The following is a 27,405-nucleotide window of genomic DNA, read 5'->3' on the forward strand; positions in this document are numbered from 1 at the left end:
ACAGCAGAATAAGACTTCAAAAGTATGTCCAGGAGTAGAGAAGGGAAAGTACAGGTTAGGGGCTGGAATATGGGATGAGGAGAGGAGCCCGAGGCAGGGGGCAGCATTATAAAGGGACTGAGATGATTTTGGAAGGGAGGCCCCTCCCCAAAGAGTCATCTCTAACGACAGGCTGAGTTGGTTAAAATGCCCTTGAAGAGAGTTATCAACTAACTGCCTGAGAAATAAAAGAAGACCCAAGATTAAAAGAAGACTGAAAGGAGATCATATTCCTGAATGGGAAGTCTGAATATCATAAAATATACAACAAAAATATCAAGTCATCTCATATTGGTTTAGAATTTTAACACAATTGCAATCAAAGTACCAAAAGAATTTTTACTTTATTTTTTGAACTTGACAAATTGTTCTACATGTTCTCTGGAAGAATAAACAAGTGAAAATAGCTATCAGAATCTAGGAAAAGAAAAGTACGGGGGTGGGGGATACAAGCCCTATAGGACACGAAAACATTCTACAAAGCGACAATAATGAACCAGTTAACATGGGTGGTACAAGATTAGACAGATAGAGAAAGTTAGACCTATAACTGATCCTACAAATGCCATATAGTACAGTAGTTAATAAGTGTGGGTTTGAATCCTCATTCTGCCACCTCTTGGCCACATGAACTTGGATAGTTTCTATAGAAAGGGGGTGGTGACTCGACCTACCTCATACGGTTGTTCTGTATGTTAAATCAGCGAATGCATGTAAAGTTTGTAGAACAGTGCCTGGCACATAATGTCAATCAATTTTATTTGTGTTTTATCTGTGGTCCCTCTGAAATACAGAAGCAAGTTACAGTATTTATACCTACAACAAATTTATTTTTCTGAATAACCTAAATTTATCAGATAAGTATTTGCCAAAATATTGCACAGCACTATACTCCGAAAAAAGAGTTCTTTGATTAAATATTTAGTTGATGATGCACACTCTATCTTCCCCTCTTAGTCATAAAGAAGTTTCTGAAGTCCTACAGTAAATGGACATAATATTTCCTAAAGTAGTTGACCCTTGAACAGTTTTTGTATAATATCTACTAACATCTTCTAGAATTGGTGTTCTCTGGGACACATAGGAAAACACTGTTGACCAGCGATAGATCAGAGGAAAATCCAAATTTACAGATCACCTCAAAACCCCAAGTAGTCAATTTTTAACGATCATTCAAATAGATTAAAATACATTTGTATTAACAGATTAAATCCATTTTTATTTCAAGGCGTATCTATCAGACTGGAATCAGTAGTTGTTTTTAAACAATCAATATGTAAAGAAGATTGAAGCCATTACTCTATTTAAATAATTAAAGCAAAAGTAGTTTTTGCAATAATTAAGCAATTGTGCTTATACAGAGCTGCCTTTTGTGGGCTGCAAATCTTTATTTTTCCTATTTTTTTTATGTCATAAAGACTTCTTCATTATTTTCAAAAATTCATTTCCACACAAAGAACAAGACAGTTTTTCAAATTAAATATATATATAAAACCTCCAGGACTTTTTTTTTTTCCAAGTTAAGTTGTTGTCCTTTCAATCTTAGTTGTGAAGGGCACAGCTCAGCTCCAGGTCCAGTTGCCATTGCCGTTGCTAGTTGCAAGGGGCACAGCCCACCATCCCTTGCGGGAGTCGAACTGGCAACCTTGTGGTTGAGAGGACGTGCTCCAACCAACTGAGCCATCTGGGAGGCAGCTCAGCTCAAGGTGCCGTGTTCAATCTTAGTTGCAGGGGGCGCTGCCCACCATCCCTTGCGGGACTCGAGGAGTTGAACTAGCAACCGTGTGGTTGAGAGCCCACTGGCCCATGTGGGAATCGAACCAGCAGCCTTTGGAGTTAGGAGCATGGAGCTCTAAGCCCCCGGGCCGGCCCTAAATATTTTTTTAACAACTCAAATTCTCCAAATGAAAGTGTGTTAAAACAAACAAACAAAACAAACAAACAAACAACAAAAAAAAACCACCTCAGAGATTCTAGTCTTCTGTTACCATGAAATATTTTCACAGTAATGCTACAAAAGACAATCCATGTCAATTTCCTTCTGTTTTTGCTGGCGCCCAAATGCTGAGCAGCATGATTAGTTATGTACCGCCTTGAAGGTGAAGACTGTCTTACCCATCTTGGCGTCTCTAGCCCAGCCTTGTGCTTGGCACTTAAGTAGATGCTGAAAAATATTTGTTGAATGAAAAAGTTCAGTCCTTTCAAAAGAATCAAAAAGAAAATTTACTGTTTAATGTTGGAATTTCAAGAGTTTATTCTTTCTAACACCATTTCTGAGAATAGTTATGCATTATATTTAAGTTATGCCAATTAAATATGCCAAACTTATTTTTCAAGATCTTATATCAAATAGGTAGGAACAGTTTTATGATTAGTGTGACAATTGCTCAGGGGAAGATATATGCTTCTAAAATATTGGAAAATTGTTCTTGTGATGAATTTAAACATTTTTCCTATAATTTATATTACTATATTTACTTCAAAGTGTCCTACAAAAACAAAAAATAAAGGAGCTTCAGAATTTGAATCTGAATGAAGTCTGAATTTGTAAAATCCAGCAAATAATAACCCTTTTCTAGAAATGAGTTTAATGGAACAGGGTCTAGGAAAAAATTCAGAAATGCCAACTACAGAAGATATGTTGAGGTAAACTTCATTAAAGTGTTGTGAATTTTCCCAGCCTCAGTGTACATAATCCAATTTCATTACAAGAATATAACACAAGGGCAAAAACACAAGTGTTTCTCATTACCTATCTCTGAGGCCACACCTCCATGACTGCACATAACCCAGGGATGGCAGTGGGTGAATCATTAACTGCTGTCTATTTGTACTAACGGAGAGTTGTCACACAGATAATCCAAAAGGCAGGTATTTATTTCATCATTTCTGGCACTTCAACAGATACCAACCACTAAATAAGGGTAATCAAATGTGAATCTATCTAATGATTTCTCCTGCCCTTTGTTCTATCTCTAACAGTTATATGAAGATATGTTTTGTAGGACTGCTAAACTGTCTTTCATGCTGTCAGTGTTAAAAAGTACATATTCCTAAATTTCTAGTTCCCATTAAAAAACCCTTTAGAAGTCTTTAGAAGTTGTCAATGGATTTATCTAATCACATGGCAGGGTGGAATGAACTTTATAAAGTGCCTGACAAACTAGTTCTTATATTTATTTAATGAATGCTGAATTACCTGGATTTTGCTAACAATGTCACCTTGACCAAGACACCTAACCTCACTTGGGCCCCTTTCCCCATGTGTGAAGTGAGAAGTTGGACAAATAATCTCCAAGAGGCCTTCTTGCTTAACAATTTAGTTTCAAAACTATGTCTTTCTATACCATCACTGAGCGGAACAATCCTATTTTTCACACAGCACGAAAATAACATAATGCTTTTTGCCTCTAAATATTCCATTTTTTTTAAGTTTCAAGGGTTGCTGCCTTAATTATTAGCATTTAGGAATTTGATAAACAACTTCAAGTTTGCCCTACCACCCATACTCACCATGATTTTATAGACTTGGACAGTATTATTTTTCAGCCTTGACTTCCAGAGAGAAAGGCCCACATGGCTAATGGCCTGCCTTCTCTTGGTCACTTTTGCTAGTCTTCCTTGGGATTTCTTCAACTCACCTTTTCACCTGAAATGCAATAAGCAAACTATACATAGGTAAGAAGAGACAAGTTTTGTTGATAAGATTCTCTGCCTAGTTTTTAAAACTCTTCCTAATATTAGCATTTTATAGATACTTTTGATTGTGACCACACACTGGACTGGTACCTATAGAGATCTCTTTCTGAGCTTAAACAGTACCCAGGAGACCATCATACTCATAGTTTTGACTATTTATCCACAAATCTCAGTTTCTTGTTCATCACTTCTAAGCCACTCCTGTCTACTCAACATTGTGAGAATTCTAGTTTACCCTATTGAGCTGGCACTACATTTCTACTTTACTTGAATACCATCTCCCCTTTCCAGAATTAACTTTCATATGACAACTTTCATATGACCAACTTTCATATGACAAGTCCTAATATAGATGCCTGGAGATCCTACATCTCCCATTTCCTTGTTTTCAATTTAACTTGTTTGGAGACTTGGCAACAGTCTGAATGAATCTGATTTACAGAGTTTTAGATTCACAGAGTTTTAGAAAACATGTAGCTCAGCCTCTAACCAAGCAGGAACCATATTTACAAGGTGTCTGGGATGGCCATCTAGCTTACGTATCACTTATATTTTCTGTATTCCTGATGCTCTAGCATCTGGGGCCTTACCAATACGAGAGGGACTGGCCTGCCCAGAGTTAGCTAATTCCTGCAGACAGCACACTACATGCTCCAGAAGCCTGCCTTTCATTGGCAAACCAACCAATCCAGAACCCCCACCCCCTTTATCAGGCTCTAACACTCTAGGTCAGTATTCCCCAGTCCTAATCACCCCAGGACCACACAACTGAGGATGGCTTCTATACCCCAGAGTCTGCTGAAGCTATTCAAACCAGCCCATCGGAAGTATGCCTTCCTGCCTTGCCCGTGGAAACTATCATAAAGGCTTGTGCCGTGCTTTCCCCTTGCTGCTCCTGGCTCCTGACCGACTCCACTGCTTACCTGTGTGTCCCTGTGTGGCATAGTATGCCCTCTTCTCTTGTAAACGAAACAAACTATCTTTTTCAATGGTGGTTGTCTCCTGATCTGTTGGCTCCCCATACCTGCATAATTGTAACACCCACATTTTAAAACAACTGTGAGAACAATTCCAGGGACCAAAAGTTAATTTCTTTGCAAGGAAACAATTTCATCAGTGAACTACTATCTGCTTTCCTGAACTGAAATCTGCTTCCCTGTACCTTCCAATAATTCTGCCTCCAGAGCAACCAGAGAATAAATCTACCCATTTTTTTCAAGCAACAATCAGATATGTGAAACACACCTGTGATTGTCTTTCAGGAAACAAATTTGTGAGAATCACATACATTGATTTACAGATTTGGGGGGCTTTATTTCTATTATCTTTCTTATAATGATTAGCATTTCACAAGTCATTTTGGCTACAATAGCCCAGCTGATTGAATATTTTCTTCCAACATTTATTCATGGCTTAAGCAGAACCTTAGCAGTGTGGTAGCCTTGGCTGGTCTATCAGTGTTCTTTCTAAAGTGTAGAGTCTGCTAGAACTGGTCTCCTCCACGTCGCTTCCGGAGCACTATTACTGCCCTGATTTGGGGACCAGGTGTATCGTGGTGCCTGGCATGACATCAACTAGTTTCTGAATCCTTTGAAATAAATTGCCACGAAACACATGTATCATGTAATGAAGTAATTGAACTGTCATTCTACTGCAGCTTTTCAGAGTTTCAGGTACGATGTAAAATTCACCATTCTCTAGTATACAGGACTTCCTCCAGAATCGGTCTTTCCTCTTATCTTTTAATGGTATTTTTTTAATCCCAAAACAATACATGTTTATTGTATAAAATTTACTAAATATAAAATAAGACTAATCTTATTCCCAAGGTAGATACATTTTTGTGTATTATCACTTCATACTTTTTCATATACATAAGCCTCGTTTCAGTTGTTTTTTTAAAGGATCATATTACTCGTATACATGTTTAACAACTTGCTTTTTTCATATAGCAATATATCTTGGATATTCTAGAGCCATACTTATGAATAAATTACAAGTAACAGAGTACCTTCAGATCAGGGACTATCTTGTTTAAGTATTTATGAAACACAACACATAGATAATTCATTTGCTGAATGACTACATTGTAATGATTCCTACGTTAACTACAGATGACACATTTCAGCCAATGCTGGGATCATTTTTCCTTTAAATTTCTTTAGAACTCTTGGATGGGTAATGTGTGATTCATTTATATCACTAATTATACCTAATATTATTGCTTATACCTACTAGTTTAATAGTAGGTTGGTGCAAAAGTAATTGCAGTTTAGAAGGTTGAAAGGAACCGCAAAAACCGCAATTACTTTTGCACCAACCTAATAATTTGGTCCCAGTTATTTTAAAAGAGCAAGTTAAAAGGGAGTCTCATATCCAGTAAATGGGAGAGCAATAGTTAACTGATTCTACTATTTTGTTTCCACTCATTCACATTAACAGCCCAGTTAGTTCCCAACAGTATTTCTGTGCCAGGTTGCATAAATAATGCAAAGTGATATAAGAGGTAATTTATAGTCTATTTATGAGTACTATGCTTGGTTAGATCTGTGTGCAGGGAAATTTCAGTTTTGATTACAGATTCTCTTCTCACAATCATATATAGTGTTTTTGTATTATCTGAAAGTTTTGATTTAACATATTTTGTCAAGATTTGTCAAAGATTTTACTCACATTTCTAGCTATGCTTTTGCTGTCCATATCTAGACTTATTTTAAGAAGTAAACATATAATAAAAAAGATATGAGCCCAAAAAATATAAAAGCATTTCTCTATAGAGACACGTGTACTCCAATGTTCATTGCAGCTTTGTTTACGGTGGCCAAGACATGGAAACAACCAAAATGTCCTTCGATAGATGAATGGATAAAGAAGTTGTGGTACATATACACAATGGAATACTATTCGGCATTAAGGCAAGATGATATAGGAGCATTTGTGACAACATGGATGGATCTCGAGAGAATAATGCTAAGTGAAATAAGTCAGACAGAAAAAGCAGAGAACCCTATGATTTCACTGATATGTGGTATATAAACCAAAAAGAACAAGACAAACAAATGAGAAACAAAAACTCATAGACACAGACAATAATTTAGTGGTTACCAGAGGGTAAGGGGGTGGGGGGTGGGTGATGAGGGTAAAGGGGATCAAATATATGGTGATGGAAGGAGAACTGACTCTGGGTGGTGAACACACAATGGGATTTATAGACGATGTAATACAGAATTGTACACCTGAAATCTATGTAAATTCACTAACAATTGTCACCCCAATAAAATTAATTAAAAAAAAAAAAAAAGATATGAGCAACATCATGCACCTATTTTTGCTAATGATTAAGAAAAACCTTAATTCAAATTATATTTGCTATCATTCTTAAATTAACTCATAATAATTTATAATTCAAGTTGAAAATATATTCAAGTAATCTTAACTGATAAGCCAAAGGCAGTTAAAAGCCAAATTCTCTTTTTCTGGTTTTTAATATGTAACTGATTATTTAAAGATTCTCATTGTTTCCCATAGCTAACATTACAAATCCCTTGCAATGTTTAAATCACTGAAATAATAATATGAATAATAAATTATTAATTTTCAGTCTCAGTATGCATAACTACACTAGTGTGAACAAATGGATTTTTGCAATATACAGAATCAAGATAGTGGACAATGTTCTCTTCAGCCAGGAACCAATGCAGATCTTTGTGTTTTAAAATACAAAAATGTTTTATGTCTTATCTACGTCTACCTTTAGCTGTCATTAAATATTTAAGCTTGTGTGTACATACTGTATTAGTATTCTATTGGCATCATGAAAAGCTTTATTTTTAAATTTCTCCTAACCCAATGTAACTTTTTAAATAAACTTTATTTTTTTAGAACAGTTTAGATTTACAGAAAAATTGAGAAGGTAGTACAGATATATCCCCTCTCCTAGTCTCTCCTGTTGTTAACATCCTACCTTAGTATGGCACATTGTTACAATTAATAAATGAAAATTTGATACATTATTAAGTCCACAGTTTATTCTGATTTCCTTAATTTTTACTTACTGTCCTGTTTCTGTTCCCAGATCCCACATTACATTTACTTGTCATGTCCCCTTAGGCTTCTCTTGGGTGTGACAGTTGCTCTGACTTTCCTTGTTTTTGATGACCTTGATAATTTGGAGGAATACTGCTCAAGCATTTTGTAGGATGCCCCCGGAATTTGTCTGATGTTTTTCTCAAGTTTAGACTGAGGCTATAGGTTTTGGAAAGGTGGTTTCCCTAAGAGGAATTAGATACCTACAGATTAAAAATACATCTAGACTTCCAACTGTTGCGATGGACATAACTCATATATCATTTTTAATACTGTGCATATCCTGCAAGATTAAAGAATATGATAAGAAAAGGTTGGCTTTTAAAAAAATAACTAAGAGGTAGATAATATTATAAAGACAGCAAATGGTAGTCATTTTAATTTACTTTCCCAAGTAAGCATGTTTTCCATGAATTAAAATTACTAAGACAGAAAGTCAGACAAAAAAGCATAAATAACAAACATACAATTAATTCAATTCTATGTATCTTCAGAGGTAAAATTTGGGACTTATGTAAATAAACGTAACTCAAGTATATCTATTTTCAGAGTACATTGCCATGTTTTTATCTACCAAATAAGCAATAAATAAATATTGTGCAGGAGTCCTTTGCCTGTAAATCAAAAATAGTCTGTCTTAAATTCTTAGAAAATTTATAGTAGGCAATCATTCTCAAGAATTTCTCTTGTGAGCAGTGGTTCTCACACTTTAGCAGGTATTAGAATCCCCTGAAAGGCTTGCTCACATGCAGATTCCTGGGCACTAGCTGCAGCAGTTTCTGAGTTAGTGGGGGGGCTGAGAATGTGCATTTCTAACAAGCTCCCAGGTGATGGCAACGCTGCTGAATTGAGGACCACAGTACCAAAACCACTGCTTTAGAGTCAACAAGGAAGCTACATTTATTAAGTGCCTACAATGATTAAGGTGTTTTATATATATTACCTCATATAACTAGCTATATAATCTTATCAAGCAAGTGTGATTATTCCTTTTATAAATGGGGAACCTGGGCTCAGAGAGACTGAAAAACTCACCTGAGGGGATAATGGAATTAGGTGGCAAAACTATAATTCAGATCTCCAATTCTAATGCCCATCTTTTCCCAGTACAACATGCTGCTCCCTCATTGATAATGGAGAGAAATGTATGCCCCCTTGCATGTTGATTGAAAAAGGAGACTGTACCAAAGATGTGTACAGTGATTGGTTCAGGTTAGTAAACTAAAGGACTGGGATTCTTACTGAAAACTAGGTATGGGTCATGGAGAGGATTCACTTATTTCTGAACTTCTGAAATAATCCAGGATGACATGAATTTACTGTATAATTAATAGAACAGGAAGAACATGTATTTAATACAGTAGTGAATATTCCTTAATTACCATTATTTTATTATTCCTTACAGGAAAACACAAATAAAAGTGCTTAAAAGAATAATCTCATTTACATTTAAGTTTAAAGCATCATACTATTCTAAATGTCTGCCAGTGTACACCAATCAACCATTACTTACTCTGGTACTGAAGTGATAAAGGTTAAAAGGTTAATGGTCTTCAACAAAATATTCAAACAATTACTAAAACACTTATCTCCTTTCATAAAGTAAATCAAAAGCAATGACATACAAACAAAATAAACAATTTAAATTTTAAGAAAAGTGTACATTTTACAGTAAATAAATTGCTAAAAAGGAAGTTGCCAATAACATAAATTTCTGTCACTTTTTTACACTATGTAGAAAAGGACACTGAGACACAAAATTATTGGACTGCAGACTTAAAATAGTTAATGAGATTTAAACTTCAGAATGACAAAAACTCACCCAACTCCGTATCTCTACCAAAACAAGTATTTTATGTAAGAAAGATTCCCTTTTAAACATCTATATACACATTTCCCCTTAATACTGATAATCATACCCATAGTTATATTTATTTAAATAAGAATTAAATAAACTGCCCAAAATGCTGATTTCGTATCACAAAACATTTGAGTATTTTAAATCACAATTTCCAGGTGGTATACATTGCTTAAACAACATTAACAAGCATATTTTTAAGAATATATTTTCATCTATAGGTCAGTTAAAGCTTTATTAAATGGTAAACACTTTTAACAGTGCAGAGATACAAGTTTCAAAAACAAATGCTTTCAGAAGATCTGCTGTTCAAATAAAATTTTTTCAAAACCAGGTGGAGGAGTATGATAAAATTCACTGAACTGGCAATCCAAAATTGCACTGTCATCAACTAGAGATAGAAAAAGAAAGAAACTAAATTAGAAGCAAACACCTTAATTTGAATGAATACGTAATTATAAAATAAACTGTTACCATAATACCATAATACCAATAGGCAAGAAGAATAAACACATCTACTGTCCAGGTTACAAAACATGATCCTATTGGGTAAAAACAACCACAATGAAAAACAAAATTTATCTATCAAAAACACTGAAAGGATATGCATCAAAATAGTATTAATAATTATCTCTAAGTGGTGTGACTATGGATAGTTTTCATTTTTTCCTTATTTGCCAACTTGTGTTTCCTAAATTTTATGCAATTAAGATGTACTACTTTTTTTAAAGTTTCATTTTGAAACAAATTATAGATTTATAGGAAGTGACAAAAATACCAGTCTCCAGTGGTGACACTTTACAGAACTACAATACAATGTCAGATCCAGAACAGCGACAGTGACACAATACTGTTAACTAGGCTCTGAGATGGGATGGAAAGAAGGCAAGATTAGAGTTGATCCAGAAAAGTTTCAGGAGGGTAAGGAAGGGAAGGTGAAATTCACTCTTGATAGCCTGTTTCTTTATAAAGTTGAGGGCAAGGTCGTCTGCAGAGAATGAACAGGGAATTCAAGAAGCACGCTGAAGGTCTGGAATGTTTAGAGATGTAAAAAATTTGCCAAAAAATATTGAGAGCTTAGATTACACTGGAAGTCATAACTTTGCAACAACACTTTTCTTCAGTGTTCCACAGCGTTTTCTCTCCATAGGTTGGACGTAAGAACAAACAACATGAATGGCTGGGTTGATGGACGATTAGGGATGGGATGGAGGACAAAGGGTAAGGGAACTTAAGTTTTATTTTTAATCTATGATAGTGTCAGACTATTAAAATATTTGGCTTAATTGGGCTGATTTATCAACTCCAATTTATAAAATATACTTTACTTATATATAATTTACTATCTATAACTTTGTTATGTTAAAAATAATGTTGAATCAAATAAACAATTTAAAGTAACAATTTTATTTGCAACTCATTTGTATAACTCAGTCATTCTACCTATATTTATTTCATTTCTCAGGCTAAAGTATTTTGAATACTAAGCTATATTTCCTAATTTAAGTAAATAAAAGAATTGCTTTTAAGCTTGCCCAATATGGAAAGAAAACCTAAATCAGGTTTAAAAATACACTTTTACATGCAAAGACACAGAAGGTAAAATCACTGAAAGGTATTTTTTACGAGAAAGAAGACTAATAAAACCTTAATTAAAAACCAAAGCTTTTGTTATTACCACATTAGTAAATACTTCTATTTGTTATTGTTTACTTTTCTGACACCCCAGTCTGTCCACACTAACACTGCTAAATTTCTAGGGAAGTACTACAAAAACCTACTAATTATTTATTATTACGGCTCAAATCTAAGAACTTACATAGTTTAATGAGAAAATACTTTTATATCTACTAAAACCATAGGCAGCAAAATCACACACCTATTGATTTACAGTTGATAACAAAAAATAAAGCAAAATGAGTGATAAAGGCACTCTGGCTATTTTTCTTTTAAAGAGAGATACCTTATTTTTTAGAGATACACATAAAATATTTATAAATGAAATGATATAATATTTGGCATTTGCTTCAAAATAATCCAAGTAGGGTAGGGGAAGAACAGGAGTAGTGTTCGGGGTAGATGAAACCTGATTGGCTATAAACTGATAAATATTTGAAGACAGGTGATGGATATATCGGAGTTCGTTATACTACTCTCTCTACTTCTAAACGTGTTTGAAATTTTCTATAATAAAAATTAATTAAGGGTTATCTCTTAAGTAACCCAATTCTTGGAGGACACACTTGTACAGAACATATATAGTACTTATACACCTTTTATTGGAATAAAAACCTTCCTTAGTCCTACAAATTAGGACTGTGATATCCTAGAGGGTACATTTCCTATTTAAAAAAGTCCTTATTAACAATGTGTCCAGACTTCTGCATGATAGTTATAAAGTTACGAGAAATGCTAAGCAAAAGTTAACACATATCTAATCATACTTAGAAATACTTTAGCTTACCGTAAACAACTGGATACACGGTCCCTCGTATACCTGACGCTGGACAGTGCATGTTTTTTCCATTCAAATATACATTTAATTCTACATGGTCATATGTAATACCCTAGGAACAAAAGAAAATATTTAAAATGCTAAAAACATAAATGTTGCATAAAAACCTGAACAGTCAGAGAGCACTGATTATAGAGCACAGAAACACAAAAAATTAAACAAAGGGTCACAAGAGCTTTCATTACAGGTTTACAATTTGGTCCAATTCTATTTGAACTGAGCTAAAAAGATTGGTGAGATGCGTGTGTGTGGGTAAGGAGATGAAAATCCCAAGAGTCTACATTAATAGTAAAACAAATGGTATCAGTTTAAATTCTAGTATTATATTTAGAGATCTGGAGTTTATATTTTGAATATTCAAGATAACATAACTACTGCATATTGAGAACAGAGAGATGGTTTAAACTCATACAGAAGCACTACTTCTATATGTAGAATTTTATCTCAAGGGAGGAAAATAGTGAAGTTTTCACCATTAGGGCTTGCTATCTGTCATTGTTTTCAAGTCATGAAGAAGTATCTTTATACGCATACAACTTATTTCCCAAAAGAAATAATATTGTATTTCTTTACCTGGGTTTCAAATATGACAAGTGTATTACTAAGGTAAAGCTGGTATTTACAACCAAATATATAGGTGACCCTAGAACATCACAGATTGAACTGCGCAGGTCACTTATAGGCAGATTTTTTTCCAATAAATACCTGTACTGTTTTCAATCCATTGTTGGGAGTCGCAGAGGGTCAACTGTATGTGTGATCTATGCCACTTTATACTGGGTACTTGAGCACCCACAGATTTTGGTATCCATGGGCAGTCTTGGAACTAATCCCCCGGCAGATACTGAGGGACAACTACATTTTGGGTGAATCAAAAGTTATATGCAGATTTTTGACTGTGCAGGGGGTCAGTGGGTACCTCTAACCTCTGCAATATTCAAGGATCAACTGTAATTTATAATTAGTACCAAGTTGAAAAAACAACAACACCACAGCTCGAAAGATTTTGAAAAGAACAATTTGGGATGAAAAATGTTACTTTGTACATTATTAGTGGTATGAAAATCACAGTAAATAACAATTATTATTATTAAGATGCTGGAAAACACTTAGATAGCCTGTATTACATATGAAGCACAATTCTAGGCACTTTATATTTACTCATTTATTCCTCACAGTAAGATGGGTATTATTGTCTCCATTTTACAGACGTGACAGCTAAAGCACAAGAGGTTAAATAGTTTACCTAAAGCTGCATAGCTAGGAAGTGGCAGAGCTGAGATTTAATTTGGAATACTTATTCTTAATTGCCATGTAATTTTAAAGTTAAGCTTTTAAAACTCTCTTTAAAACTTTACATAATAGCTGATGACAAAAAGAGAGCTTTCCTTGGAAGAATTAAAAATAAACAGCAGAAAATTTTCAATAGAGAAATCCTCATTGACCAAAAAGCAACCACTTCAAGGATTTCTGACTGGATCAACTTATAAGCTTTTAAGAGGTGGAAAAAGCTCTTACAGATGATCTCATCTTAACTCCCTCACTTTCCAGTTAAGACATCAAAGGCATACATAAATCAATGTTAAATGCTATTAAATATTCTCTTCAAATCTTAGCAAAGTCAGGGTTAAACAATGATTTATTGAAAGTTAAGGAATATTGGGGCAGACGGATGGCTCAGGTGGTTAGAGCTCGAGTTCTCAACAAGGTTGCCGGTTCAATTCCCGCATGGGATGGTGGGCTGCGCCTCCTGCAACTAAAGGTTGAAAACGGCTACTGGACTTGGAGCTGAGCTGTGCTCTCCACAGCTAGACTGAAGGACAGTGACTTGACTTGGAGCTGATGGGCCCTGGAAAAAAATATTGTTCCCTAACATTCCCCAATGAAAAGAAAAAAAAAAAAAAGGAATATTGAGAAAGGTAAACAGATTGCCTTTATTTCATTTCAGTTTAGGTATTTAAATATAATAATAAAGCTAACTGATGGCTAGGATTCGCTTTTTGAATAAAGAGGTATGTTTTCATTTAAAAAACAAAAACATACTTACATAAACAAAAAACCAAGGGTGTTTCTCTGTTTATAGGACTACAGGAAATCCAACAGGTCAGAGCAGTAGGTTGTCACCCAGGCAGCCTCCACCACCTGGTGGCAGCATAACCTACTGCAAGCAAGTTGTAAACCCAAGCCTCCAGGGGATACAACACCCCAAGACCAGAGAAAGAAGTGAGGAAGGATGAGAAACCCCAGCCCCCATCAGCAGCATTTAGTTCAAGTACATTCTAACTTAATCTGTCCTCCTACATGATCTAGAAATTAGGTTTGATTTGATATAATCACGCATTTATCAATAATGGTTTGCAGGTTTAGTGAACAGACTCTGAAATGAGACTGCCTGTGTTAGAACCCTGGGATCACCCCATACAAGAAATTACTTCACTCTTCCTAATCTGTAAAATGTGATAATAATACTACCTATTTCATAGGGTCATTAATGAGGATGGAACAGTTTAACCTCTGACAGGCACTTAAAACAGTGCCTGTCCCGTAATAAATGCTATGCAAGTATATGCTATTATTATTGCATTGAATGTTTATCAAATCTCTCTGGAATTAAACTGAAAAATGCAATCTTAGAATGTAACTTGCACTTTTCAAAACTATTTACGAAAGGAAAAATTATGCATAAGCTGTTTCAGGTATGCCTTCCTAGTGTTGCTGTAGGTCCGATTGGTACTATATGATGACTATGAATATAATCATTTGGTTGGATGCTGAAAGCTTCTTTTTCTTGATTTATCCTCAGAGAATGGTATATGACTGAAATTCTACACATATGAGAATGTTTTTCCTGTCTTATAATCCATTCTACTTTTCCTAGGCCACGGTCAGCAATTTGGTGAAATTTGTTCTCAAGTGTTTGAACTAGGAAGATAAAGTTAATATGGTAATGTTTTACTTTTCTTGATTATGCATATATTTCACCTTTTCTAGTCCTCCTTTTATCAAATGGGCATGAAAACTCAAAGTCTAATTTAATAATGCTGACAGTCTAAAAATGACATTCTTAAATCTGTCCATTTGTGGTATCAGTCATCTCAATGAATGAAAGAGGAAGGCTAGAATAATGCACAGTAGAAGTTTAGTATGTAAACAAAGGAAAACATTTGTTACTGATTATCCTTTCTTATGTTTGAATTTCATCTTTTAGTATAAACAGGTTGACAGCATCAACTTGACTTTAAGATTCGCTTTCAAGAAAACCATTTGAGTAACAGTGTTCTGTATTACGGACATCTGGCAATGATCTACAAACACAGAACCAACTATTCAAAAAGAAGAACAGGGAAAAGCAGATTTTAAAAATAGTTTATGCCTTTCATCTCTTTTTTTCTTCAGTTAATTTAGGGAAAAAAAACTTTCAACAATTTACCTACTTAAAAACTAAGTGTTCTTCATATTTTTTAAATTGAAGAAAAGAGATCAGACCATAATTAAAAAATCTTAATTTCCACATCTTTCTTTTCTCCAAAATACTGTGTGTTTCTTTAATTCAATGACCTGAATTACCTTGTCTGTGTCATCTCATTATCAGAAATTTTCCCTTGTTATTTACATTCCTTTGAACTTGGTACCAAAGCCAGGAACCCATGGTTCTGTGTATAAGGGCACCTTTGCTAAAGGAGACTCAAGAACTCTGTTCTCAATCAATAGCTAATAGCCTGAACTCAGTGTATAAGGTTCTCGGATAACACCATATGAGATGTAGGAGAGGAAGTATCTGGAAAAGACAGAAAGGATTACATTTTCAATAGGGTGGCTTTGATAAACAAAGCCTTAGGATTTCGAGTCCATTTCTTTGAAGCGTTTTGAAAGTGAAGTAAGTTTAATTAAGATTAAGTTTAAGGAGGACCTAACACTCCTGATAAAGTACTGTTAAAATTCTTTAACAGAAGTTCATAACAAATTAAGTAATAAATTTCAAAACTTTTCTCTAAGAGATCTCTAGCTGGATAAATACCTACTATTTCCTAATATAAGAGTCAGCAAACTTTTGTGGGCCAAGATTTCTCTGATGTGAGAGAAGCAGGAAATATTGATCAGCAGCCAAGCTGTCATTAATTTTCCTGAATGGAAATAAGGGTTCATACTGATATCCCTGGCCAGCGGCAGCTCTAGAAAGGAGAAGGCAGTTAGGTAAGGCGGCAGTGTCTACACCAAGTGCTTTCTTTGGAAATGTAACACCTTAGTCACAATATAGTCACAGGGATATGAAATACAGTATGGAGGATATAGTCAATAATGTTGTAAAGATTATATAGGGTCCCAGAGGGGTACTGATCAGGGGGATCACTTCATAGACTTTGTAGATGCCTGACCACCGCACTGTACACCTGAAGCTGAAGTAGAATAAGACTGAAGGTCAACTATAACTATATGTGAGTATATACTATATATAGTCACAGGATGTGGAGTACAGCATAGAGAATATAATCAATGGTATTGTAACAGCTATATACGATGTCAGAGGGGTAGCAGATTGGGGGAGGTGGGTTATCACTTTGTGAGGGGTACAAATGTCTAGTACGTTGTTCTATACACCTGAAACTAATAAAAAAAAAATGTACCACCTTATTAGATCTAATCCCAGTGCTTTGGAATTCAAACCAGACTCCCCAGCAAAACTACATATACTAAAAACAGTTCAAGTTTACTAATTTACAATGTAAGACAACTCCACAAGAAAGCTTACCACCACGTCTCCCTCCTGTGGAAGGCTGTTAGCTGGCAGCCTATTTTTCTCCTCGTTGTTGTGGTACAAAGCTCCGTCATTTCTCATCACCAGACTGTGCACATCTCGGCCAAGGGGAATCTGGTTTAAGTTAACTTTATGAGTTGCAACGCCAACACCCCAGATTCCTAAAAATATAATGATATTCTTAAAAATATAATGGACTATTTTTTTGTTAATATTTTTTAAAAATATCTTTAAAAGGTAGTTTGCAAATTATACTATGTTTTCTACAGACACAGTACAGCCTAGGATATAAGAGAGTGAGCCCTGGAGTTGTAATGCCTAGACTGAAAGCCTAACGTACCTACGTCACCTTGGGTAAGTTACTTAACCTCTCTCTGCATTCTCACCTGTGAATTGTGGATTCCAGCAATACTTATCTCACAAGGTAATTATAAGATATAGCAAGATAATTCAAGGAAAGCACTTGGAACGGTGTAAGTACTAAAAAATATGGCTAAGTAAAGCATGGAGTAAATATTTTAAAATACTAGCTATTGTCATTATTATTCTTCTCTAAAAAAGTTTTTTAAAACGTACACATTAAATTTAAATGGCCTAGGGTTCTATTTCGAGCACTACTTTTGAGAAGTGAGAAATTAGTGTGTTTAGTTTTTGCATTTGTAACATTTGACAAATAACATATGACTTGGTCAATATAATGGAAAGGAGAAAATTATTGGTAAAGTGTAAAATCATTTTGTTATCCAACCTTAAGTCAGTGAATTTAAAACCTTTAGGCCTAAGCTGACTTGTAAATCAAGCAGCTCTTCTTTTAACCAGCCAAACAGAATACCTGGATCTCTGGATTTTGTCTCAAACCATTTCCTTCCCAGTGTTTAGCAAAATCAGTTAGGACAAATTCTATAAATGGAAGATTTGAAAACCATGTTGTCAATCAATTTTTCTGGATTGAGTGAGACCATCGCACAGCTGCATGTCTGAAACTTCACTTCTTGTCGTCCTAAATAATTTGACTATATAATTTATCTTCCAAAGTGGGACAATTTTAACAGTGACAAGAGGTAATACAGCTAATTTCACAGGACAACAGTTCTAGACAGTTATGGAATCTCCTTACTCCTAAAGAACTGTACGTGCTGTGATACACTTTGGTAAAATTGCCTCAAGCTTTCATTGAGAGGTCAATGCTACAAACTCCAACAGCACCTCGATCCAAGGGTATCATTGAGGTTATCATACGTAACAGAAAATCCACATCCAAGTTTGTGTTAGCTTTAAGGCTCAAGAAAATATATGCTTCTCTTGAGAAAAGGTGTGGTGTACTTCAGAAGATTTCAGTAACCAAGGACTTTGAAGCCAGTGGCTTAATTTATAAAAGAATGGAATGGAGGGCAGTTTATATTTATTTCACTCACTTAAGAAAATCAGCATTTAAAACTAATTAGAAAACAAGCCTCTGAAGAATGTTTTATATCATTCAAGCTAGTTGGGTAGGAGTAGGATTAATTTACCCCACTTTAGTTTCCTCCATTTTAGTTGTACCTATGTTACTCATGCTGTATTTCACAAGAAGTTTCTTTATAATAAACTTAAAAAAAGAAGTTTCCCTACATTTAATACTGCTACAAGTTAACTAATTGTTATACTAATTATAATATTCAAGTAGAACTGTTATACAACTCAAGAAACTCCATAAATTTTTAAAGAGAAGCATAGATTTTAATCTTCTTTCAGAATTCTAAATCTGCTGATTGCTTCAGATAACACTGAATCAGAGCATTTTAAGATAAGGTAAGAGAAAAACTCAGGGTCATAAAATTGATATTATCCTAAGGTAAAATAGCGAGAGTCTACACCTTATATACTCAACCAAATGAAATGGTACACCTAGCTTCCATTAATAATTAATGACATTAATAATAACACTAGTGCCGTACACTGATCTAGTATGTCCTGCCTTTAAAACACTTTGATAAATATAGCTCATATGAGGCAGGAAGGGAAGCGCCTGTAATCCCCTTTTATACATGAGAAACCTGAGCCTAATTTAACTAAATTAACTAATTAAACCAGAATCACACAAGAGGTAGAAGAAAATATCTTCTAGGTAAGAGCTTGGTGCGTTTTCATTACCTCATTAATCTTTCTTGTATATTGAGAATTACTCCTAATATTTAGAACGATTAGGACTTTTACTAGGAAATGACCATTATACCAACCTGTGGACTGGATTTTGAATTCAAAGTAGCTTTTGTTTTGGTGTAAAGGTGCACTGGCTAAACAACCTCCTGTTCCACATATTCTTCTTCCATTTTTAACAATAACAACATCTGTTCCTAAACAAAAAATACAAACATTGTGTAAAGTTTTGTATTTTCTTATCCAATAATCAAGGTTAATTTCTGTTTCACTTTTAACTCTTGGTCTACAAAAAACAGCGATACTGTATGTACTTGGAAATATAGAAATAGTGATAAATTGTTTAAATATTTAATTCATTATTTTTTCCAAAAGAACATTTATATATTTAACATTCATTTGTAGCAAGAAATCTTATTTAATTATGCAGTTTCAAATAAGCTGTGGTAATTCTGAATTATACTGAATATTTAAAATACTTTAAAAATAGAAACAGGCTTTCTTCAATTTTTAGCCAATAAATCAGTTTGATGATTTCATAAATCTCTTCATTTAAATAAAAACATAAACACTTAGAAACCTTGGTAAATTAGTATGATTTTCAATTCAATCCAAATGAATTAAAACAATCTACTAAAAACTGGCTGAATATCAACTAGGTACAAAGTACTATGCTAGTGCATTAGTCAAGTAAGAAGTGAAGAGTACACGGACTATGGAAAGGAAACTTTGTTCCTGAAATAGCAGACACTGAAAAATGCTAACTTTAGGATCTTAAAAATGTTTATAAGATAGCTACTGTCAATTGTATTGCAAATATGTAAGTAAGGTTTTTGACATCATTAACGCCTTTTGTTCTCGTGGAAATTCTTAGATTAGGCTCAAATAACATTTGATAGATGAGAGTGAGAAAAACACTTGATAATTTGACCCCAATACCAATTATTTTCCAAACCTTGATTTAGGAAAGAATGTATATCAGAGAACATAAAGAGACTTAATTCTAATATGTCAGAAACATCCCATAACACCACGGCACGTGACTCCCCAAATGCGTGGCCACTTTTCACTGGTGATAAGTGCACAAGCCAAGTAGATCTGGCTATTAGAACTGTATGGGACTCCTTCAGAGGGGGTGAAACAAAACTAGAGGATAGTAACCAGAGGTATTAACAAGCAGGCAGTTCTCTCATTAACTCACTATTGAAGTCATATTTAAATAAAAATTATTTGAGACAAATACGTAAGAGAAACGCAAAATTTTCAGACTTAAAATTCCAAATTTTAGACTCTATCACAGACACTCTCTCTTAAATAAGGTAAAACAGAGATCCTATTATGTAATTATTAAAAATTCATCAGCATCCATTTTTTTGCTCATTATACATGTTAAACCTCAAATTCTGAGATAGTACCTTTATAAATAATTTACATCTGGCTACAAAATATGCCTCCAGCAATTTCAACTGGAGACCACCCAGGGCCCAGCTCCTCCTTGATGGCAAAGACCATGTAGTGCTTGGCATCTAGCAGATGCTTAACGAACAACTGATACAGAAATGAATGAATAAATATGCTCTGCTAAGCACTGTGCAGTGGACACGTAGCATCTGTTTTCTCTCTCCCAACAGACTTCTCTCTGGAGATCAAAACAGTTCCAAGGAAGCTGACTCAGTCTTTTCAGGAGTACAGCTTTGACCCAGGGTAAGTCAATCAGTGCATTCCACATTTCTTGGCTACAGTGATTGAGTGAAAAAACGGTCATATGACCTAAGCCACTACAATCAAGACTTTTGCAGAAAATGTAGGGATAAAGAGACTCTCTCATTCGTGGTGGACCTGAATGAGGAAGCCCAGGGAGTGGCTATAAGTTACCATGGAAGCCAGCCTTCAGGAATAAGCAGCAGAAGGCAAATGAAATAGACAAAAGGAAACTCTTGGCAGCAGAGTCTTTCCTGGAACTCGTGCTGCTTTTGTATTTTTTTCAGTGATGTGAACCAATAAATTTCCTTCCCTGTTTAAACAATTCTGAGTTGTAATTTTTACTACTTGTAACTGAAAGCATCCTAAGTGAAACACATTTCAAAGAATTATGCAAATAATGGTATTTTCCTTTTCTTAACTGGCAACGTTCTGTGGTTCCCAACATACTAAAAGCTTTTAATAAGAAGCTTGTATAGTAGGTAACTTACTATCTTGGATATCATCCTAAGGTGCTAAGTTAATGGAAGTATCAGAAGGCCCTCAATACAATACAGGCTACTCTCAGTTGGAACCACAGTACCAACTCTGAGCATGGTATTATTCTCTAACTTCATTAACATTTATCTCCAAGGCATTCTGCTAGGTACTGAGATGTTTTATATAGAAAGATGAATATATTCAGGGAACATTCTGGAGTGTTTGTGAATCATTAGGAAACTATTTTGAGTTCATTCCTTTTCTTTTTTTAAGTACAAAGATATCCTATATTTGGATATATGGGATTTATGTTGTTTCATTAATTAGAAAGTCAAGGCAAATTTGAGTACAGTCAGAACACATATGAACACAGCCAAAGAGTACGTTTTAAGAAACATTAGACACTTCCAAATGAGTGGCATCCCTTTCAATGTAGCTACCTTGGAAGACATTCATTTCTAAAAAGTCATTTCACAATTAAATGCAGAAGATATGGCAAAATGAAAATATTCACAAACACTATGCCAAGAGAGGAATTCCAAAATGGTTTTATGCAGCATCACCAAAATAAGTGACAACTTTGAAAGAGACAGCATTAGTTTGGATATGAAATGCACAGACTATTTTATTTTTTTAAAAATCACATTCTTTAGGTTATCTAATATAACCGTTCACATATCCAAATACATGCATACTTGCTCAGTATGCTGCTCATATTTTCAACTTCAGATGAATTTATCCTTGACACATACAGGTACTCCTAACTCAACAAGCCTTTCCTCTCTTTCATGTTACTCAGTTTCTAAAATCATGTTTCTTCTGTGATTGAAGAATTTGAACTTACCAGAAGATAGGTTAAGAAAAAATGTCCATGCAGGTAGAGAGTTTGGGGATGGCATTATTCTACTGAAAGTTGCTGGGCAGCTTTGGAAAAAGAACATAGTGGAATGAGTACAACTGAGCAGCTTTTCACTGAGAACCGACTAGAGAAAAGAAATGTTTAAAAGAGCAAACTGCATTTGGCAGTAGACAGAAAGAGCTAAAGCTGATCATAAGCTCCAGGAACTAAATATGGTCTTCCCTTACTGTGTTCCCAGCACCTAAAACAATGCCTGCCACCTGATGGATAGTTACTCGATAAATATCAATTGAGTGAATAAATGAATGGAAACATTTTCTGCGGGAAATTTTAGGAGTTGAACATCCCTGTCTAAAACAAACGAATAAGAAATAATTTAAAGAAGTATACATATACATATACAGATATATTTATGTACTAAGGGTCTGTATTACACTTGGGAAATCCGTGAATTAAGAATAAATACCCAGGTGCAAAATGGTATACAATTATCACATTTGGGGTTTGGTCTATGCTATAGAAATACAAAAGTATAATGGGCAGAGTGTTTCCAGAATTATAAAGAATGTGGGCAGGAGAGGGTTTTGCTATAAATATTAAGAACTGCTTTTGTAATTTCAATGTATTGTCCTTTAGCCAATGAGAGATGTGGGAAAAATCGACGATACGTAAGTATATTGAGACTAGAATACACAAAAAGACAGTACTCTAACTAAAATATAGTAGGAACTCTCTCCTAGAAGCATACTCCAGAAGCAGGGAGCTAGATGGGAAAAGTAAGAACAGAAATAATACGGTGGTGAAAGAGGCTACAGAGGGAAGAGGAAGCACGTAATTAATGGATAAGAAGTTACATGATCACTTGAAATTGGGAGGAAAAGATGCAAAGGAGCAAAGCGCCGTTTTATTTTGCAAGCGCTTGACCTGATGGGAAGAGGCGAGTCAGATTAAATTGCACCACCTTTAACCGTGACTAAGGAGGAGTCGGGCAATGGGAGGTTTCAGCTGAAAAGTCAGGTTATGACCAGGGTTGCAACTCCAGGCTTCTGCAATTTGCCTTGTTTTGACGTTGTAAGGTGAGGGGAAAATGACTTCGAATAAAACGAGCTTCAACCTATAAATGATGGGCTAAAGAGAGGTGTCAGGGCGGAAGGCGCGGTGATCGGACCACAAGCCCTCGAAACGTGCAGGTTTTGACTGGAGCTCGGCACGGGGCACGGGAGGAGGGCCACCACGGCCCTCGCCTGGGGACGCGGGAGGCGTCTCGGGAGGCGGCAGCTCGGAGGACATTCCTGGGAAAATGGTAGAGCCACACACCCAGCTCCCGGTGACAGGAGCTGTCGGGGCTGCGTCGCCTCGAACAAGGCACCGGGCCAGGTGGAGTCGCCTGGCGTCCGGAGGAGATCCGCGAGACCAAACGGGGTCCAGGCAGCGTCGCCGGGGGCGGGGCGGGGCGGGGGGCGGCGCCCCGCGGGGCACGGCCGCGAGGGGTCCTTCCCGCCCCGCCCTGCCCGCGCCCAGCCGGAGGTTCCCGACTCGGGGTGGGCCGTTGGGTGTGGGGACGGGAGGGCCCTTACCCATGTGCTGCGTGTCCAGCTGCACGGCCGGCATCTCCTTCAGAGGAATGTGCCCTGTCCCGCCATCTCTGCAGCACCGCAGGCAGCAGAACACCGAGGCAGCCATCGCACAGGGACCACCGACGCTGCCGCTGCCGCTGCCGCCGGCCGCCCTTACACCGCGGCGACACCGCCCCCGCCCGAGCACGGGAGGTGTGCGCGTGTGGAGCGCGGAGGCCGGTACAGCGACGCCCTAGGCAGGGAGGGCGCAGCGCAGGCTGAGGTGAAGCTGGCCCGGGCGGGAGAGCGGAGGATCGACCGGCGGTGTGGGGCGGGGCCGGGCCGGGGGTGGGGCGATGGGGCTGGGGGCGGGGCTGGGGGCGGGGCCGGGCCGGGATGGGGCGATGGGGCTGGGGGCGGGTCTGGGGCGGGGCGGGGCTAGGGGCGGGGCGGGGCGGGGCGTGGCGGCCGGGATGCCGGGAGGGGGACGCGCCTGCGCGCTCGGTCATTTTCCCTTCGTGCGGCCTAGCGTGTGCACTTCAGTGCTGAAGGGCCGCGTGGGTGTCTGCGTCCTCTGCATACTCAGGGGTCCTCAGATGCTGTGTTTAAAAACTGTGCCCCTCCCACTTCGACAGTATCTTTAGTGATGAATTGACGGAAACAAATCAGGCTAGGGGAGTGGGAGCTGCAAAAAAGAACCCCAAGGTACTACCCCCACGCCCAGCGCTGGGAGAACTTGGCCTCCACCGAGAGCCTCCATCCCTCTGCCGTGGCTTGGTGTCTGAAGAATTTCCCCAAATCCTAAATAGACGGACAGGCCCCACGAATAATACTGTGGATGCCTATAAACTGTCTATAAAGTACTTTCTTGTAACATTTTACACGTGGAATTTTCTTTTACTGAAATCCTTGACTATTATTGAGAAGTGTTGGTGTTCCAGTTTCCCCCCTCGTCCCCCGCATTGGGATGGAGGGGAGAGTTGAATAGAATGTTGGAGAGAAAATGTTTCTGCCTGTCTGTGAGGCAGGCACTCTTTCACATACGTATCTAATTGGATTCTTGAAAGGTTTCAGGGTGGATAGTCCCATTTTATAGATGAAGAATTAGGCCTAGAGGGATTAAATAACTTGCGTAGCCTCAGATGACTAGGAAATAAACAAGGTGGAATTCAAAGGCCATCAGTATGATGCCTAAACTTGTGTTCGCCCCACCACATCATGCTGCCTCTCCAATTCTGAAGATCTAACTCTTGTGATTCATGCCATAATCCTCTGAAAGGTGCTCTCGGTTCAAAATGCAGATTTGCACTTTATTTTTGTATGGTTCATTAATCTCCCTATTGGCTACAGCTGCCATAACTCATGTATAGACAATAAAATAAAATTAGTTGTTATAAGGTAAAACATTTGTTCAGAAATATGATTCAAAGTAGAACATGTGTTAAATGTGTAATAAACATTCAGGTCATTTAGGTTAGTCACATCTTCAATGAAAAGCCAGACTATTAGACGGTTGTGAATTGGCCATTACTATAGAGGCAGAATTGCCATAGTCTTTCCTGGCTAGAAAAGTTATCTGGTGGAGTGTTCCCCAGTGCACTTTGCCCCCATTGTAGCTACTCAAGTGTACTTAGCAGTGTGAAGCAAGCAAAACCGGTTAGCTCCTGAAATGGACTTCCCTGTCTTGGCAGATGAATGCCATCCATGAGCTGGCAGACCTTATTCCTTTGTATATCTGGAATTCTATTATCCTTTCATTATAATTTTCAAAGGAATTATCCTTTCTTTTTGAAAAGCACAGCACTGAAGATATTTTGACAGTCTTTCACAGCTATCACTTTAAATAACAATCACAAATAAAGCCTACAAAGTTTCCCAATAGTTAGTTAGAAGGTCGTTTATCTAAGTCAAAAGCAATAACAGAGAATGACTACTTTACCAAAAAAAAAAAAAAGAAAGAAAGAAAAAAAGGTCTGTCTGCTTCAGTGACCTACACCAAGAACCCAAAAACTGATAGGACAATAATGTAAAGCATGTGTTTTCGAGTTGCATGTAATGTCATGCTCAGGATTTTCTTTAATAGTTTTTATGCTAGCCAGACATCTCCTGTTAGTGAACTTTACATTGTACTTACTGGGTCATATAAATGGTTTCTTTCTTAAAAACTCATTAATCAACTATTATGCCAAAATTTTTTCTTAGAGTAATACAAACCATATTTGTGATTTTTTAAAAATCGGAAGCATTAAAAAAACCCAAAAACTAATACTTCTAAAAACTAAAAATGTTTCTGGGGCCTCGATTTATTCATTATTATAATTTTAAGTAAGAGTAACTGACATTTGTGTTGTGCTTACTATTTCCTGGCACTATTCTAAGTGATTTTTAGAAACTATTTTAATCCTTGTAACAACCCCATGTAGCAAAACAACCTCCACTTTATAGATGAGGAGGCTGAGGCAAAGAAAAGATTAAAATGGTGCTCAAAGTCACACAGTCAAAAAGAGATGACACTGAATTCAAACCCAGGCAGTCTGGCTCTAGTGTTTGTGTTCTTAGCTGATTGATATACAAACTGCCTCCCTAAGGTACTACATTTAAGAATGAATTCCTAATTTTTATTTGTTTCCATCTCTTATCTCTGAAACTGACATTTAAATTTAATCTGGATTTGCTACACTGTAAAGTATTTCACCTACATTCAAAAAAAAGAAAAATAACATTGAGAACCTTCCACTGCAACCACTCTGGCTCTGTTAGCTGCAACATCAAACACAGCGGTATCCTTCATAGTGTGTCTCTAAAGAAAAAAGATACGTAGTATTTTCAATTACTAAAACAGTTAAGCCACGTTGGAGACTTGGAAAATACATTGTTCTGACATTAAGAAGGAAAGAGAAGATGGGTGGAGGAAAAAATGGAATTTAATAGAGGTACAGAAAAATAATAATAGAGGATAAAGCAGAACTTTTTAATATTGAAAAGGAAGAAAAAGAAGCCAATAGCAAGTGCTCTATAAATAAGATCCCAGGGAATAAAAAAATGTGATTTACCAAAAACTTTCAACCTGGAAGAACTATACCTTAATCTCTTTCCTTTCCATGGAAGACAAAACAGGCTGTCATAAACCCAAGGGAGTTCTGCGATCCCTCCCCAACCTCAAGTTCGCTTACTCAAAATACAAGTGTCCTAGTGCACTTCTAAATACCTTTTCCTCACCAATTTAGATTCTAAGTACTACACTATAATAATTAGGAAAAAGACACATTGAGGATTTAAAAAAAAAAAAAAAAAGGAAAAGGGTCATACCAAAGTAGGGTTTGCGTTCCCAGAAGAAATGAAAGATGAAAGAAAGTAGTTAGTCCTTGGATTAACACTCCTTGTCCAGTAGTACAGAGGGTACTTAAAGCCTGTCACTTGTTTTCAAGGGGCTGATGATAAGTGTTTTGCACCAAGTTTCTATGGCCAAAGATAAGGCTACATAACCTGGTATTATGGAAGAGAGGTTGGAAAACAGTTAGCTGTGCCAAATATTTCAAATAAATTTCCCAAAGCATCTCAAACATTCAAGAGATTCTGTGTCTTAGGACTGCATTAGGACCAGGGAGTAAGAGAGGTCACCATGTCCAATTTATGAAATCAAAAGGGAATGCACATTTGTAGAAGGACCAGAGAAAAAAATACTTCTTGGTATATACGTCTGCAAACGACCAAAAT

At 36.5% G+C, this 27,405-nt stretch overlaps 1 protein-coding gene across 4 annotated transcripts; it reads right to left on the reverse strand.

The window, feature by feature from the left end:
• Positions 1-6,929: 6,929 nt before the first annotated feature.
• On the reverse strand, positions 6,930-24,013 carry SPRYD7 (SPRY domain containing 7). Of its 4 annotated transcripts, none has more exons than XM_081046115.1 (6): positions 23,094-23,918; positions 22,118-22,197; positions 19,173-19,289; positions 16,948-17,114; positions 12,147-12,249; positions 7,592-10,073 (listed from the first exon to the last, which is right to left on the reverse strand). In XM_081046115.1, the coding sequence occupies exons 2-6, from the start codon at positions 22,170-22,172 to the stop codon at positions 9,976-9,978; spliced, it is 540 nt and encodes a 179-aa protein (XP_080902241.1). In that variant the 5' UTR covers positions 22,173-22,197; positions 23,094-23,918; the 3' UTR covers positions 7,592-9,975. The 4 variants fall into 4 exon arrangements, 3 of the variants coding, with proteins under 3 accessions (XP_080902240.1, XP_080902241.1, XP_080902242.1); XR_013993204.1 differs by having other exon boundaries at positions 9,664-10,073; positions 23,094-23,920; XM_081046114.1 differs by lacking the exon at positions 22,118-22,197 and having other exon boundaries at positions 6,930-10,073; positions 23,710-24,013.
• Positions 24,014-27,405: the final 3,392 nt, after the last annotated feature.

Source organism: Rhinolophus hipposideros, assembly GCF_964194185.1.
Source record: "Rhinolophus hipposideros genome assembly, chromosome: 4".
NCBI lineage: Eukaryota > Metazoa > Chordata > Mammalia > Chiroptera > Rhinolophidae > Rhinolophus > Rhinolophus hipposideros.